Here is an 18,714-nt window from a genome sequence, read left to right as displayed (position 1 = left end):
GTGTGAACTATGACGTGAAAATTGGCCCGAAGCCCGGCCCTAGGGGCGTAAATAAGTCGGGGCCCGTCGGGCTCGGGCTGAAATGCAGGGCTCTAATTCTGCTCCTCACTTGTATAAGCTACGCCAATGCTACCTTTCCTGAACAGGACTGTTTTATATGTCATCATCTCAATATTTCAGAAAGTCAAAAAGTTTCAGAAAATATGCCAGGAACCTTTATGGAGTTGCCAAACCACGTCTCACTCAGTATTTTTTCCATATTCTCCTGTTTACTTGCAGAATGCACACTTCATTAAAACCAAATCCTAGTTGAAGCAGTTAAAAAAAATCTAAAAACTTTTCTTGTTTAAACAGATCTTAGCATAAACTGTAACAGCCTGTGGCCAACAATATTGTATCAAGTCATGGGTATCAACAATAATGATTTTCTGAGCATTAACATTTCCTTAGAAAATGGTTCCTAATGAAAGGCTTCATCTGGTGGAAACCAACAAAATTCTATGCAAAACATTTCAGATTTGTATTCACTCTGCCAAGACACTGGGAACAGAGCGAGGAAATCCTGGGAAAGTGCGCTCAAAGGAATGTTCTATGTTCAATGCAGATTAAGGCCTTTCGACAGGCATGTTGAGCACACTGTAAAACATCTTTTGTTAAAAATGATTATGCTTTACCATACAAAATACGGTAGCAGTTTAAAAATGATAATGTTAATATGCCAAAGTAGTAAAATCCATTTTATACTTTTATAATATTCCGAAACCCACCATAAAAACATGTGTTAGAGAAAGCTTCATAATGAATTAAAGTTCATCACAAGTATAGCGTTTGACTTAAATGCGTGTAAAAGAGCATGGAGCATGGTAACACATGCCACTTAAATAATGCAATAAACGTATAACAACATAAGATGTAACAAACTGACACAAGACAAACTAAGAAGAAACTTTTATTTAATTAATTTAAATGAAAAAACATAAAATTTGAACTGGCACACTGTAAATAATAAGATTGGGTTCTTTTCCCTTCCAAAAACAGTAAAAAAAAAAATTACAGTTCTTTACGGTTACAATTATGACCATTTTGTTTCCGTGTAGCACAGAATATCATGTTGATGCAATGCATATATTTGTATATAAAAAAAATACTGTAGTGTTTACAGTAACAACTACAGTAGAAGAAAGTAAACCGTGCAGCTTGAATGTTTGTTAAATATCAATAAACGATTGTCAAACTTGTTGCAAGTTATTGTACTAATATTTAATATATACTAGCCTGAATCACTCTTAAGCCAGCCATTAGGCCAACCTTACTGTCAAGCCCATAATATATTTGATCTGGAGATTGATGCATTACACAGTAAAGGACACGTTTATGTAAACGGCAGTAGCAGTATCACTCAACTCAGGAGAAGCGACACCGGCAGCCCAAGATCACGGATGTTTATATGCTTTGCTAGAATCTTTAATGTTCCTGAATGTTCAAGTGGAAAGTCAATTTCGGTAAACTTAGACTTTTAATAGCAAACCCTTAGAAAAAAAGAAGAAAGCTCAATCGACCACAAAAGCAGCTTTTTTGAAAACATGTCATAACCGTTGCTGCGTTCGCCTTTGAGTGCAGGCGGGTAATAGAGAAACCTCTTTCAAATCATTTTCAAAATAGAACTGGACAAATGATGCTTTGTGCTGCAGGCCTTTTTATAGGACCGGTCGGCTGGAGTCGCTGGTTTATGTTAGACTTAAAATAAAGTTTAAAGGCAGCTTGACAAAGCCTGTGTTTACTAGCATAGACTAGATGCTCTTAGAAACCACACTGCGGTTTTTCCACTCTGAGCAAATCTGTACAATGCCTACAACTCCTGTTTGTTAGATAAACAGAGGGTCAGCTCATATATCTAACTGCTCAGTTGAAATGTTTGAACAAAGAAACTCCATGGTGCACACGCGGAGCAGGAAAGGAATACGTCCATTCACAATCAGGACTCTTCAAAGGCTTTTATTTCCATTGGAAATCGAGTCTACACAACTCTTTATCCACATGCAGTGCTGAACGGGAAAGGCATGCTTGTCTTGGGCGACGGCCCATTCTTGAATCGCCTTTTACCCAGTTTTACAACGAGGTAGTAGCTGTTGAAATTCTGCTAGCATCTCGTATACTTCTCTAATTGAAGCCAGGTAATTGCAGACTTGTAATAAATAGGATTGTCTGGAGGATTATGGGAGGAAGGCTTCTAGATCTGATTAGATTTCATGTATCGATGCGGTCAGCAACCAAAGCGCTCCGGCTACTAGAAAAGATCACTGCTGGTGGATTTCGATTGACAGTTTGTCACAGAGCAGCAGCTTTCCAGCGGCTGATGCAACGCATTGATCTCTCTCAGACCGCTGAAGGTTCATTGGGAGGACACCAATTAAATCTGACGCCTCCTGTCAGGCTGGTAATGCTGCCTCTGCATGGATTCATTTGACTTTGTTCAGTGAGGCTGAAAATATCACCTAATACCTTCGAGAGCTGCAGCTCAAGGCTGGGGATCACATGACTGTCTGCACGGGCGTTTGAAATTGAAATGCTAAGAAGCTGGCTGAAAGCGCGCTGTGGTTGAGAGCAGAGGAGAGGTAGAGCATACCAAACAGGTCTTGCTGCAGAGAGACACGCACAGAGAGCTGGGATGGAAATTAATGTCACGGCCATAATGATTTTTTGTTACACTCGACTGTTTCCGTCTCCTCCTAGGAAAAGAGGTGCGCATGGATTTGTGTTAGCAAGCCACTCTGTGTGGAAAGATTAGGCATTCACGCTATTGAATAGAATAAAAAATGCATGCATTTTTATATATATATATATTTTTCTTTTTTTTTCTTTTTTTTTCTTTAGCATGGTATCAGGTGTTTTATGTTTGAGTGACTTCATTAAGAGTAGTCTCGCGTAGCCAGACCTTCAGCAGAAGGACTGGACACCATAGCAGCTTTCATTGGCCAAGGACTGCCCAGAGGCCGTCTGACTGACATATAAAGCAACCAATCACAGTTTTTGTTCTACGTCATGTTTAGGGGCGTGAAAATGTAACGTCGATATCCCTACAATAACAGACTGGTGTGCAAAAGTCTTGGGTGTATTTAAGAGCCACAAACTTTACACCTACATCAGATACTTTTAAAAATCTAGCATTTAGTTTATCCTGATAAGCGCGCATTGTCAAAGTTGTAAACACAAAGGCTTTCTTCTTCCGTGAGGGGGTTTATTACATTATTACATTTATATTTATATAGCGCTTTTCTGGTTTGGTGTCACGGCATCTTTGTTTCCAGGCGGACCGTTAAAGAACGCGACACTCGCGTCTCCCCGACATACTGTAGAATTCAACCAATCAAATGACAACTTTGAAAATCCTGAAGTGTTTCCAGTTAAGTGTGGCATATGCATCAGACATTCAGCCAGCGGTCCGTGGGCGTGACGCTAAGACTACATTAAGAGTAGCGGTTATTGCACTTTGGGATTCAATATATATATATATATATATATATATATATACACACACACATATATACATATGAATGAATTTATAAGCTTGTTGTTGTTTTTTCACTAAGCATTACCGGTAGATCATCGGTCCATCATTTAGTGCAACAGTGCCTGCCTAGTTTCTTAGTGAACCTGATTCCAGAAGTATTTTCCCATAGGAATTTTAAGTCTTAATTAAAAGTGTTATAGCCATGAACTAAACCAGCCATATACAAAGTGAATCATTACAACAAGCAAAAACTTATTTGAAAATTGGTGTTGATGGTAAATTACCATTTGTCATATACAGTAATTTTTCAGCATAGCCATGTGAGTTTTGTGTCTCATAGTGGGATAATGTACAGGTTTATTTAGAAAAAATTACCACTTTTCGTCAGGTTTATTTTGCGACAGTGACTAGGTCACTCTGTTGTTGTTTTTGTTTTTTATGTAACATAACCAATGTTTATTGATTACTGGTGTAGGTCACATTTTTTATATCAGTGCACTTAACATAAACTGTAAATGTAACATCTATTGTTTTTGTCTGTTTGCTGTTTCGTTCCTTTTTCAGGTGCGATGGATGATGTACTGGATTGTCTTTGCCTTGTTTACAGTAGTGGAGACCATCTCAGATCTAACCATAGCCTGGTGAGCCTGACACTCGAGTCTTCCTTCACACCAGCGGCACGTTTACCTGATTACAAATGATTCGTGTCAGGCTAAAGAAGCAAGCCGTTTCATTTAAGATCTTGTTTGTTTCCCTAGACCAAGGAATGCAGGGAAGCAATCAGGGTTTTAATGAAACGAAGTTGCTGTTTTAATTTAGAGTAGCACAAATTAATTTGTTGGAATACAGCGTTAATGAGTGTAATTATGTCAGCTGATTAATCTGATGTAACGGGGTCCTTGTATCTCTCTTTCTCTCCTCTGATCTAAAGGTTTCCCCTTTATTACGAGATCAAGGTTGCGTTTGTGATCTGGCTTCTGTCTCCCTACACGAGAGGAGCTAGTGTCATCTACAAAAAGGCCCTCCATCCTCTGCTTTCCTCCAAAGAAACGGTGAATTTCCTCTTCACATTTATCTACCTCTTAAAACACTGGGTTTGCAAAGCACTTATATTGTGTTAGTATTCACCATACTGCAAAATGAAAGGTGAATTTGGCCATTATTTTTCCCTGTTGTTCTGTATAAGCCATATAAGAACAGACCACCAGTGGTCTAGTACTGCTTTTCATTTCCAGTACTGTATTATTATATTATTGCTATATTATATTGTTTGATACTGTGCCTGAAGACCAGAAAGGGCTCAATGATCTTGTCCTAATGTTCTTGAAGGAAATTGACCAGTACATAATCCAGGCAAAAGAGCGAAGCTACGAGACCATGGTGAACTTCGGCAAGCAGGGACTGAGCATTGCTGCAACTGCTGCTGTGTCTGCCGCTGTCAAGGCAAGTGTGTGCACGCGTGTGTGTAAGATAGACAAACAGAATGAGAGCGAGCTGTTTTGAACACTGTGTAAGTCAACATAAAATGAAAATGGACCCGATTTACTTTTTATTATTGCACTTTCATGATTTTCTAAAAAATATGAATCACTGCAAGTTATTCTAAAGAAAACAATATTTGTCTTTGTATTATCTTTCATCTTTATTTAATAACTTGCTTTTCCTCTAAAACAATGTTAACCAATAGCCAAATAGCTATTTATGCATTATTTAACAGACTGCTGTAGGTGATGCAGCCTTTATTGGTAATAATAATAATAATATCTTGCTAATAGTTAACACAGTAAGTTACTCTTTTATATATTCTGGTTCACTTAGAAATAAACTACCATTTAAAAGGAGGTCATGGGGTTATTTAGTTTGGGGTTTGCAAGATTTTAAATAAAATAAATGCATTCCTTTATTTAGCAAGGACATTCAATTTATAAAAAAAATACAGTAAAGACTGTTCTAATGTTGCAAAACATTTCTATTAAAATAAATGCTGTTCTTTAGTTTTAAACGTTCTATTCATCAAAGTATCCTGGAAATATCCCCCAAATATAAAGCGGCACAAAACAGTCAACATTGATATTAAGAAATGTTTCTTGAGAACCAAATCTGCATATCAAAATGATTTCTGAATAATGAAGACTGATGTAGAGAATAATGGCTGCTGAAAATTCAACAAATTCCTGCCATCACAGGAATACGTTACATTTTAAAATATATTAAACTAGAAACATTTATTTAAAATTGTAGTAATATTTTACAATATAAAAAATAAATGTAGGTACTTTATAAAAAAAATCTTACTAACCCCAAACCTTAGAATGGTAGTGTACATCACATTATTAAAGTAAAAGTGTTGCAAATGATGTTTCACATTGACCTTAAACTCTTTCCCTTTTCCTTTTCCTAATGTAGCACTAAAGAGCACAAGTGCGCTGGCACAAATCTGCAATACCAGCAATAAATGACACGCTAATGACTTTCATTTGCAAGCAAAGGTCACTGTTCTTTTGTGAAACCAACCCAAGGCCATTAGTATTCGTAAAGGAAATCATGCTGATATACTAATCAGAAGCAGATCACAAGGCTTCTCAACAATGCTCCAATTTTCATTTGGCCACTGTCCTGCCCAGACTCTCTGAAAGGATGCCGTTATTGAAAGACGTCTCTAAAGTTGAGCCAATAAGCTTGTAAAAGGCTTGTCAATCTCTATTTTTAAAAGCTGCCATATTTTCCCCATCATATCTCCTTTTCCTTCCTTTTCCCCTCGTTCTGGCATGCTCTTTCTGTTTTACTTGTGAAATCTCTTTGGTGATGATCTTTTTCTTGTTACCTTGTATTGACATATACTGCCCTATAGGAATACTGCAGCCCTGCTCTCTCCAGTGCAGGTAATTCCATAGAGTGTCTACAGCATGTTGTTAATATAATTTGAACAACTTGTAGTTCATTGTTTCCATTTTTTAAATAGTTTTTCTGACTCAAACATGGTTTTAAGTACTGCTTGTATTATCAGTTTAAAATGTTTTATGAGGCCTAAAATGTTCCTATCCAAAAAATTTTTTTTCTTTTTATCCATCTTCAATCAAGCTCTCTTCCAAAACCAAGAAAACGGCATATGACAATTATTTTTCATAAAATTCAAAAACCAACGGCCAACTGGTTTGTTGGTGTTTGTGCTGTCTGAATTGGCCAATAGAATGCAGTTGTCACTCTCGTAAATAACAACCATATTAAGGACTCGCATACAGAACTGACAACTGTATTCTGATGCTGTGTGTGCGGTCTAGACGCGTTTTGAAACTTATTTTAACTTGATTTAACATTTTTAGAACTCCACAAGATGCTGCTAAAGATGCGAGACGTGAGCGCAACGCTAAAACATGTCCTTATAGCGCGTTTACACTGAAAAACAATTTAAAATTAGCGTAGTGGAATAAAAAACAGCATTCTGTGTGAACCTGCCCTAATTCATTGTTTAAATAATAAATTCACTGCTGACATGCAAATGCCAACCCCTTTGAAATAAACAGTCATGTGAGGAGCGCTATTTGTTCCAGAGGGTCATTTGACAATGGAGCAGGTCACTAGGTAACAGGTCATTTGGAACAGAGCCCAAATCTTTTTAACATTCATCCATACATGCATGTCGTGATGATGTCATCATGGAAGCCCATTAAACGCTCCGTTAAAGCTGTTCTGTGTGTTGTCAATGTCAGCGCTGACATGTTTATCATAACTGGGGGTTGTTTTGTCTCTACAGGGTCAAGGTGCCATCACAGAGAAGCTCAGGAGCTTCAGCATGCACGACCTTACCCAGATCCCTCACGACGACGGGTATTCATCCTACGGCTCCAACCCTGCCAGAAGAGCCATCATGGACCAACCCGACGGAGCTGGTATATCTTACCTCAGATTAATTATTAACATGCCATCCTTTGTTTCCTTTCGCACTGCTGTTTCTCTGCTGCGTCCACAACAGAAGGCAGATGCCTTGCTCTGCCTGTTCAGTCACAAACTTAAGAGTATTTTTATGGCGCTACTATGTTTCAAACGAGCTTCCAATGCGTTACATCATCATGTGTAATGATGTCAAACAAATTCAAGTGAGCTTTAGAGGTGATCACACAAACATTTAATCACAACAATGCTCACTATCAATAAGATTTAAACAATAGACTCAATAGACTGTCTGCTCCATCAGACAACATGTTTATTCTGAATGTGCTTTGTTGTCACCTGCGAGGTTTCAGACACTGCCTTTGTGTGACACCAAACACACAAGCAGGAGCTGGGAAAGTGTATGTTGCGCAAGTAAAGCCATAGCGCTTTCATAATGATATCTCAACCAAATCTCACACGCTTTTGGAAATCACTGCAATGTTAACTCTTTTTCAAGCAAATAGAATGAATTCTGTGTTTGTCTCAAGCAACGGAGGGTTATAAGTAATAAAGGCACATTCCTAGCATGAAAGGTATAGTCTAGTGCCGCTTTGTGAGAAGATGAAGAAGAGGAAAAAACAGCTCAGGGAGCCTCTGAGCAGAATACCTAATGTGCTTCTATCTCAGTATGCTAATGTGCCCGCCGCGTTTGAAATTCCGCTGGCATCCAGGTCATTTTCATCTCATCTGCAATGAAGCCATCAGAAAGCCAGCTCCTCCAAAATGGCATTCCCTTTCAGAGGCTCAAAGCCGAGGTGAAAGATCCCGACTGATCAAACGAGCTGCTAATTGCAGTTTGAATTTAAAAACGGGGGGTAGCCTATGAAGAGAGAGGCTCAAGTGTGTTATTTATTTGTCCACCCTTTAATATTGGGTTTTGCTTTTTCTAAAGATGCAGAAGTCCGCTTTGAATGACAGGCATGACATAAAACATGCCTGTATATATTTTTATGCTCTCCTGTCAATCACATTCACACAAGTACTGAGGTCTGATATTAGAGTGTTTTCACTAGCAATATAAATTCAAGCACTATGAATATTGCAATGATTTTAATGTGGTTATTATTTGACCAGTAAGTATCCTAAAGTGTGACAATTTTGTCAGTTTTTTAAATTATCTTCCCTTATCCTAATCTCCAAGAATCAAACGGAAATCAAAAAAAAAAAAATATATATATATATATATATATATATTATACATACACACACACACACACACACACTAGTTAGCTGTATCGCCTACAATATATTACGGCTGTTATTCAGATGCTCAATAAAATTCATGCCAAGGTTGAGAGAATTTGTATCTCTCCTGGTTATAAGGCAGACTGGCCTTCAGAGCTGCTAACAGTCTAAATAACAAAGACATGCCAGCTGTGTCTTTATATTTGTCTACTTTCAAATCTCTTTCTGCCTAGTTTGCACAGGGCCTTAAAATAATAGTTCTGGAAAATGAATTACATAGTTTTCCAAATCCCACGGAAGTTGTTATATTCCAGTTATTGAAAACAGCGGTGGGTGTGGAAACAAACAAAGGAAGGCTTTTCAGAACCATCGGTTTCTGTATTTGTTCTGCCCCCTGATGGTGGAAAGGAGAACTGCACACACAATACTAAATTAAGCCTACAGTTCTGTGCAGTGTTATAGCCTTTCTTTTGGTGGTATCATTCTGGTGATGGAGTTTGCAGTGAATCTGCTCCGGCTGGATTGCCTTTAGGCGTCCTGGCACAGGCTGGCTCTGCCTAGCTCCCAGCGCCACCCGGGGAGCCCAGAGGTGATGGTGCCAGGAGCGGCCTGAACCCGGCAGCTGCTCTCTCTCTTTCTCTCTTCCCCCGCTTGTTCTTTCTCCGCGGCTGAAATCACATTCCCAACCTTCACAATAAACTAGATCAGTGGTTCTCAACCGGTCAGTCGTGACCCAAAAATAGATCTGTGCTAATAGGGTCACGGACAAGGACAAGCAATGCTAAATGCAAAATAATAAACAAATAATCATGCACAGTTGGATAAATAAATGGGCTTTTCAACTTCTTAAAATGAGGAGAAAACGCTTTCCATACCTTGTTGTTGAGGTCCAATCAAATTCTTCTGTATTTTGCAACAAATTCATCTGTTACAGGTTCATCTGTTTGTGTACCTACACGGGTTTCCTATCCAGCATAATGTCATCTTAGTCATTTTGCATATTGTTGTTCCTATGCTGTAATATTAATGTATTTTAGCCTTCCTGTAGTTTAAACAGTAGAGTCTGGCACTAGCAACGGCGAGGTCATGGTCATTCGATTACCAGGGAAAGAACTGATAAAAAAATGTATACCTTGAATGCAATGTAGAGATGCACGATATATCAGCCACCATATCAGTATCGGACAATATATATATTAATTTTTTAAAGGGGGGGTACAATGGTGTTTCATGTATTCAGAGTTGTTTACAGTGTTAAAGAGATGGATTCTCATGCTAATAATGGCCAAAGTTTGAAAAGTTATTTTGAACGAATAACAGAGAATTTCTGTGCTAAAAATCATACTTCCGGGTTGCAACACGTTTCGGCTGGTTTTTTTCTATCGTAGATTTAATGATGTAGACCAGAGTGGAACTCCTTATATGAGCATTGCTCTCGGAAAAGCGCGTTCACTCACACGTCGGCCCTTTCCCAAATGGCACACTCCGGACTTGTGGACTTCCTCAGAGTCCACACTTTGGTGACGTCATGTAGTGCAGACCTATAGGGCCCTTGGCGCGAGTGCACGAGGGCGCATTGAGAGGTATTTTTGGGACAGACTCGATCGCCACGTCGGAAACAGGAAGACGGTCCGGTTGTTGTTTAAATATTATATTTCTACATTTACATATGACTCAGTAAAGCCCTGACATTCGGTTCTATTTATTTAATGAATCATAATGCGATCGTAGCCTATTATTCAGTCCACTATTTATGTTTATATTAAATATAAATATATATTTATGTTTGAGACATCAACCACTGGTTGATGATCATATGTTTGTATAAACTGTAGGTAACAACTGGTAAAATGTACACATAGTACACATAAAAACCATAATGATATTTACACTTAAATATTTTCTTCTCATGTTAAAGGGTAACTAAACACTAAACCAACTTTTTTTAGTTAATGATCTGTAAGAATGGAGCTTCATAAATGCTGTTCATTGATTCGAGTACTTTTTTTAACATTTGAGTATAAAGTGTTTTAATTTTCAAATATATGGTGTAAAAACGTCTGAGTGCTGCCCTCTTCAGGTTAAACGGAATCTCCTGAAGTAGGGGTACTCTCTGACGTAGGGTACTCTGTGACGCTACTCTGCCACGCCCCTGGCAGCCCCTGGTATAAAAGCATCTGCTTCCGTCTGCTTCCGGTAGTTATTTAGCATAGTTGTTAGTGTTGTTAGAAGCATAGTTAGTAGCATAGTATTGCATCAGTTAGAATAGTGTAGATTTTTAGCATTAGTTTTGTCTGTATTTAGTACAGTGGTTAGGCTGGTATAGGTGTAGTGTTGCCGGTTGCAACAGCACTGCTGGACTGCATAACTTTCCACCAGACTTGGAAATTAGCGCCAGTGTTTACATGCACTTGTGTGCCAAACGCTGCTCTTCCTATATGGACTCCACAACCGCCGGCGCGTTTTGCTGGATATTTTTTTTCACATAGCGGCAAAATATGCTTAACATAGGTCAATAGTAATAATAATCCACTCAGACACTGGCCCCATTCTCTCTTCCGCGGCTGCTTCGCTAGCATCGTCGGATGCCGATCGCGATGCGGGAGTTAATGCGATGCGACACCGCAGTTTGAGCTCGCGGCTCGAATTGATATGGTTTTAGCTCTGTGTCCACAGACAATTCGTCCACTTCAGGGGAAGGTGGGGGAGAAAAGTCCTCGACTTCAAATGACCGCTCTGTTGCAAAGCTACTTTCGTCACTCCAGTTACTCTCTATCTTAGCGAGTCTGACAGCAGCTGTCAATCACTGCGTCACTGCGGGTCTGTCAATCACGCGCTCAGCCCCGCCCTCTGTTCGTCCGTTGGGGTCTGCCCACTTTTCCAGCATTTTTCAAATATTGCCAGTGGGTGGAGTCAGGCTCAGACCAGGGGTTTAGTTACCCTTTAACGTGAGCGAAAGCTCCTCCCATTCGTTGTCTGATAGGCCTTTCGCAAATTCGCAAGGATTTCTGGGTAGTTAAAGTGCGTGAAGCCTGCATCTATGCGGGCTTCGCGGAAGAACGCTTCAAGGGTACAAAGGGGGCGCTGCTGAGCACACTTCAGAGCGTTAAAATGATGAATGGGACGGCCTACGGACTCGTAGACTCAGCGAGCACGCGCAATTTAAGTCCACGAGACCGAAAGTCCACATGAAGTGCGTCATTTGGGACAGGGCCAAAGACCGCGCTCATCGACGCGCTACTACCGGAAATCATCATCAGCAGCGCTAAATAGGAATGGTTGATGTCAAGAATGTCTCCAAAAAAGTGTGTTTTGGGATGTGAGGGAAAGTTTACCTTGTTCAGCTTCCGAAAGAACCCAGTGTTACTGGAACAGTGGATGCAGTTTGTATTTCCGGGACAGCAAAGGAGTGTGGCAAGTGCGGTTTTGTGTTCTGGTCATTTCAGTGACGAATGTTTTATTTACAAGCCCCAGGTCGTCGCTGGATTTGCAAAACGGTTGCAATTAAAACCACGATCGATAATAAGCAAACCTTCCCGCGCGCTCCCGCTTGACTCTATAGCTCCGCCCACGCCCAGAATCAAGGACCTCGGCTTTTTCCGGATAGAATCGGAAAGCTGTATTTTTATTTTATAAATATGATGAAACTAAATACTTTTTGGAGATATGAAGGACGCACTATTACTCTATAAGTACTCCAGATTAACATGAGATTGACTGAAACTAAGTATTTTACCCCCCCCTTTAATGTTATCATTATCGGCTCGATAAGAAAATTTGGCCGATATATTAAAGCCGATAAATAGTGGATTATTTCCTTCAGCTGAGACTAGAACGGGTCATTTTGAATTGTATATCTGCAATAACTTTAAAAAATATATATAAAATCCTGCCAGTACCTGACTTTTCCTAAAAGTGTCTGTATTTTCGTTTAAAATGTATTTCATATAAATTACACGCAAGGCAAAAAACCAAATGATCATATTTACCTGTTCGGCCATAGACGGTCATATTGACCGCACTGAATTTCGCAGTATTCTTTTGTTACATTTCCCGCGGTTGACCTTTTGTCTCTCTCACTGTCAACAGAAAGGTCAGTAGCGGTCCTGAGTGTTTGCATATATGCTAATTTCTACAAACAAAAAGTATATTAGATTAAATTTGTTGATCAGAAATAGGCTAATAATACCTGACTACGTTATCTATTTACATAGATATTCTCTATTATATATGAGTTATTAGATTATTTTCTCTGTTATTATATTAAAATAAAATGTTTCTTTAAATAAGATACTTATTGGATTAATGGATTAATGAATTAATGGATATGGAAATATAGCATATCTGTTGTGAATATGCGATAATTACGGTAGGCTACTAATGATATTATTATTTATAATTAATCTTGTTTAAATTTACAGTTTGGTGTTGTTTTGTTTTTAAAAGATATCCTAATACAATAAATGCATTAATCTCTCAATTGGCTATTTATCATTAATGATATAGAGTTTGGAATCTAGCGGTCAAAATGGCCGCTTGTGGCAGTTCTAGTAGTTCTGGAATTCTGGCACTTCTAGTGTTAAGATGCGCACGGTTTGCCATGATGCTTTTGAATTGCTTGAAATATGATTGGAGTCACTTTGGAAAATACAGTTAAGTGCAGCATGTGCAAGTCTGTCATATAGGCTACATAAAATTATAATGAGAAGAACATTATAATTGTGTGCTTGGGACATGGCTTTTAATGTTGAGATATTTGGATTTCAATATATCGGTTAACGGCTTTCATATATTACCGGTTTATAAAGAATAATTGCAAAATGTATAAATGTAAAAAAAAAAAGTTTCCTGCTCCGCCTTATATGTAGAACATATTTGTGTAGTAGATAACTGTAGTTCTTTGATTTTGTTACTTGGTCTCCATTTGATGTTGGTGTAAATTCTGTGTCTTGAAGGATAAGCTTTAAGTAGCACTGATCTCGATCATACCTGCTCTTCTGTCTGCTGTTATGTGTGATCATACTCTGATCTATATGTGCATCTTCTTTTCTTAACTCTCAAATTGTTTCTTTTGTAGAGTATTATCATAGCGATGACAATGACAGAAGTGATGACGAGGGGAAGGCTGTGTTCTCCGAAGATGAAGCCGTGTCTCATCATGGGCTCAGACGATCTCAGAGCGTCAAAATAACGCGCTCAAAAGTGCGCAGAGATGTAAGTCCATCTAAACCCGACAGCACATCTATATTTTGTTCCAAGACTCAATAACTAAATAAACATTACATTAAGGTTGGGTTGCTCTAAGGATTATATTAAGCAGTTTACAGCTAATCTAGGATTTGTTGATCTGGGCTTTATTTTAAATCGAGTTGTTGCACCACTTAATTTTAAACGCAGATTAACAAATCGGGGATTAGAATTCTAACTTGAGATTAAAATCTGATGGATGGATTTGCCATTGTAATTAAACAGCAACAATGTTAGTATTCCATTTCCTTCTTTTTTGACCACCAGAAACTCTCTCTGACAGCAGCTCTTGTCGATAACAGATATAAATTTGTAAAATGTCAGCTGTCTTTAAACTGCTACGTAGAGGACCGTTATCAAGCAGGCAATGAAAACATTGACGTAATTTCCACTGAAACAGGAAGCTAAGGCGGGACATATTGAATGGCTTCTCCCGCTTTTCAAATAGCCCATAGCGTTTATGGAAGCGAATCTGAGCGCTGATGATCATACCTGTCAACCCTCCCGTTTTCTCCCGGGATTCTCCCGTATTTTACCTTGCTATCCCGCTATCAAATCGCGTGAAGAAGAACAGCAACATCCCGAGGATGGACGAACATGAGAGATGGCATTAACACACACAATTATGCCAAAATGTCTGTTTTGTCAAGTATCCTCATAAGAGCAGTCTTAAATTAGTTAAATAAAGTCATAAATGAAGGCAAAGAGGCGCGTGTGAGATCTGTCAGCGGCTGGTTTTAAAGGGACAGCACATCAGCCAATAAAGCTTTCTGTCAGTAAAGTTAATCAAAGAACAAAGGTGACAGAGAAAAACACTCACTGCTCTTGACTAAAGACCTTTTTTTAACTTTAATAAGGATTAATCTATATGCAATTTAAAATGTATGCAGTAATTTGATAACTTCAATTTCGGTTTCCTATATGTTAGATAAATATTTAAAATATACTGTCTTTGTTGTTTCTACATTAGTTTGGAGATTAATTGTGAAATTATTACACATTTTTTAATGGCGATTAATCAGAAAAAAATGTGTGATTAATGTACCGTAGTTAATTGTTGCAATCGATAAAAATAAATAAAGAAACATGAATAAGTCTTATTCATGTTTATTTTAATTGAATATTATGTATTTATTTACCTTTATTACCTTGATTTAATCTAGATTTAATATGAATCCTTATTGGTTCAACCCACGCTAACTGTGCGTTCACACCGCCGGCGGCGAGAGCGTCAAATTGGCCGGAAGCCATTCATTTTCAATGAGAGCCGGCGGCGAGCTTCGGCGAGGGTGGTGCGGCGCGTCTTGGACGGCGAGAGCGGCGAGAAGAGTTCAAATTTGTCAACTTTATGATAATAAGCTATGACGCGGTTCGGCGGCAACCAGCAGCAACCAATTGGAATGTAGAAGTCCTCCGCCTGAGAGGATACCAGAGAACACAATCCTGTAAACTTTGGTTCCGACCACATTAGTTCTAAGCAAAATGGAGGAAAAGTTAATTATTTCTGTTGCGGGTTTCCCGTTATTGTACGAATTGTCCCTGTTTACATACAGGGACATTAATAAAAATAACGACGCATGGAAAAAGGTGTCTAAAATTGTTGGTGTTTTGTTACTTTCACATTTAAAATATTTTAATAGGTTAACTTATACCCTACGTGTGGCCAGTATGCACAAAATAGGATACTGATTTATGTTCAGTTCTTATTTGCTTTGCGGCTCCTTTAAATAAAGTTTTAATAAAATCACGCATTCTAAAATCTACGTCAGAGCGCAAGAGAATCCCCGAATCTCACGGCGTCGATGGCAGGGCGGCAAGAGCGAATTTTGCCGCTCTCGCCGGCGGCGGTGTGAACGTACAGTAAAAGACTTCTAATTGCATTTTTCAAAAGCCACATATTATTTTCTATTTTATTTTTTAAGTTTTGTTTGTCCACAGTCTGTAAGCAGCAGGTCAAAAAGATATTTCCTCGTCTGAACATACTGTAATTTTTTTGTAAATTTAAAGGACAATAATTATATCATAATCATATTACAGTAACTGTTGTACAAAAAACATTATTGTGTTAAATGTAAATTTCGGTTAATGTAAAGCCTTCGTTTACCATACAACAATCAATATTTGGTCAAAAGCAATATATATTTTTAATCAATTATGCCCTTTTTCCTCTTGCATTGCGTTTTGATGACACGCGTATGTTGCACGCTGTAAGAAGTCGCAACTCACACGGGCTGGTTTGCAAAAGTGAAATATTCACATGAATTTGATTTGGTTACATTTACAGGTAAGAATAGTATAGTAAAATGTGAATTATGCATGGTGGGATCACCCATTATTCAAATGCATTGTTTTACTACTGTAAAGTGACGTCACTGATGTAAGTTCGCTGTGCCATTGTTATCATTTAGTTATTACAGCCTTTCATCAGATCATATTCTCTTGAGATTTAAATTGTTTATAGCTTGCCTCGTCATTTGCGGAATGCGTGATTTTAATTCTGGTAACTAATGCTTGTCGTTCATTGGTCGCAGGCACGTTATGGATCTCTGAAGATCAAAGGGAGGAAAAGACCAGGGCTTAATGCCATGACTTACACCAGCATGGAGAACTGAGCTGACTACTGATGTGTGGGAAGATGTGTCCGCTTTATCAGACAACCAGTGTGTTCATATTCTTCTCTTTTCATAAGGGCTGTGGACTGTTTTTTTACTTTTTCATGGATATACCAACAGATCTATTTATTACTTCTACCAGCAAATGTGTACATACAGTGAGTATTATGAGCTTGAAGTGTATGGGGTTTGACTGATGTTTGTATTTGTAATGCATGGCTTTATTTGTCTGAATTTGATATTCAGATGTCTTTTGCTTCAGTATTTGCATTTAGAAATGTTCTTTTTGGATGTGGGTTTTTATATTTCTGTGTTCGTTCATCTTCTGCTGCCTTTTAGATAGGTTTTAAGTCGTTTTTACAATTGTAGTTTAGGTAATAATTCTGATTCTTCATAACTTGACCGTGATTTGTCAGCATCAGACCAAAGTTGTCTGTAATCAGTAATAGAGAAAATACCAAAGAGAACAAAAGGCAGTGTTGCATTCTTGTTGACTTTTTAGATGTTTTAATACAATTTTCAAATGTGTAAAAAGAAAAAAAAGGCTAACTTTTTTTTATTATTGGTGGTACTGGGTTTAAAGGAAACCCCTTTTGCACATTCTTTAAATCCTCTACTACTGGTCTCCATGCATCTGGGAGAAGACCACACTAATAACATCTCTGTGGGTGTACATGTAACTCTGCTGTCGTGTGGATCGATGTGTCATTCAAAATGAATACAAAATATGAATAAAGCTGGAATATTGTAATGCAAATATTGTTATTTCTTTGCTACACATTGTTTTACACGTTATTAAATAACCAAATGATATTTATTCTGCTGCTGAGCAGTTGATGGATCAATGGATGAATACATATTAATGAATATTTGAACTTAAATAATTTAATATTTTAAATGATGGATTGACGGATAGATAGATCTGTGTGGATGGATAGATAGATAGATAGATCTGCATTTTGAATGATAGATTAGATAGATCTGCCTGTTGAATAATAGATTAGATAGATAGATGGATGGATAGATAGATAGATAGATAGATAGATAGATAGATAGATGGATGGATGGATGGATGGATGGATGGATGGATGGATGGATAGATAGATAGATAGATAGATAGATAGATAGATAGATAGATAGATAGATAGATAGATTGATAGATAGATAGATAGATTGATAGATTGATAGATTGATAGATGGATAGATGGATGGATGGATGGATCTGCCTGTTGGAGGATAGATAGATAGATAGATAGATAGATAGATAGATGGATAGATAGATGGATGGATGGATGGATAGATGGATGGATAGATAGATAGATGGATGGATGGATGGATGGATGGATAGATGGATGGATGGATAGATAGATAGATAGATAGATAGATCGATAGATAGATGGATGGATGGATGGATCTGCCTGGTGGAGGATAGATAGATAGATAGATAGATAGATAGATAGATAGATAGATAGATAGATAGATAGATAGATAGATGGATCTGCCTGTTGGAGGATAGATAGATAGATAGATAGATAGATAGATAGATAGATAGATAGATAGATAGATAGATAGATGATAGATAGATAGATAGATAGATAGATAGATAGATAGATGGATAGATAGATAGATAGATGGATAGATAGATAGATAGATAGATAGATAGATGGATGGATAGATAGATAGATGATCTGCCTGGTGGAGGATAGATAGATAGATAGATAGATAGATAGATAGATAGATGAGATGGATCTGCCTGTTGGAGGATGGATAGATAGATAGATGATCTGCCTGGTGGAGGATAGATAGATAGATAGATGGATGGATGGATGGATGGATAGATGGATGATCTGCCTGGTGAAGGATAGATAGATGGATCTGCCTGTTGGAGGATAGATAGATGGATGGATAGATAGATAGATGGATGGATGGATAGATGGATAGATAGATGGATGGATCTGCCTGTTGGAGGATAGATAGATAGATCTCATTACATTGGGAATACATGTATACATTTGTTAATCTTAAAAAAATGTTCATGCATGAATTACAAATGGTATCCAGCATAAACTCTCGAAGATGGTTTTGATAATGCTGGTTGATGACTATTAAATTGCTAGGGCTGTACAAATATTTGACTTGTAGACTGTCATCAAGCACCACTGCCATTAGTGTAGGACAGTGCTGTTGTGGAAAGAAAAAGTCAAGATTTCAAGACGTTTATGAGTC

At 38.0% G+C, this 18,714-nt stretch overlaps 1 protein-coding gene across 2 annotated transcripts in view; it reads left to right on the top strand.

Annotated features, from left to right (window-relative positions):
• reep3b (receptor accessory protein 3b) overlaps positions 1-17,245 on the top strand; it is a 29,741-nt gene extending 12,496 nt beyond the window's left edge. Inside the window, exons 1-7 of one of the 2 annotated variants that reach the window (XM_079595345.1) lie at positions 3,309-3,473; positions 4,006-4,152; positions 4,443-4,563; positions 4,841-4,954; positions 7,266-7,401; positions 13,707-13,843; positions 16,408-17,245. In XM_079595345.1, the coding sequence (XP_079451471.1) occupies positions 4,085-4,152; positions 4,443-4,563; positions 4,841-4,954; positions 7,266-7,401; positions 13,707-13,843; positions 16,408-16,488 (657 nt within the window). In that variant the 5' untranslated portion in view covers positions 3,309-3,473; positions 4,006-4,084 and the 3' untranslated portion in view covers positions 16,489-17,245. Of the gene's footprint in view, positions 1-3,308; positions 3,474-4,005; positions 4,153-4,442; positions 4,564-4,840; positions 4,955-7,265; positions 7,402-13,706; positions 13,844-16,407 lie in introns of those variants that run through there. The other variant, XM_079595344.1, reaches the window with a different exon arrangement.
• The last annotated feature ends 1,469 nt before the right edge of the window (positions 17,246-18,714 follow it).

This window comes from Phoxinus phoxinus (assembly GCF_949152265.1).
Source record: "Phoxinus phoxinus genome assembly, chromosome: 21".
Classification (NCBI taxonomy): Eukaryota; Metazoa; Chordata; class Actinopteri; order Cypriniformes; family Leuciscidae; genus Phoxinus; species Phoxinus phoxinus.
The sequence above is the reverse complement of the archived record's forward strand: the minus strand, read 5'-3'. Positions and strand labels throughout refer to the sequence as shown.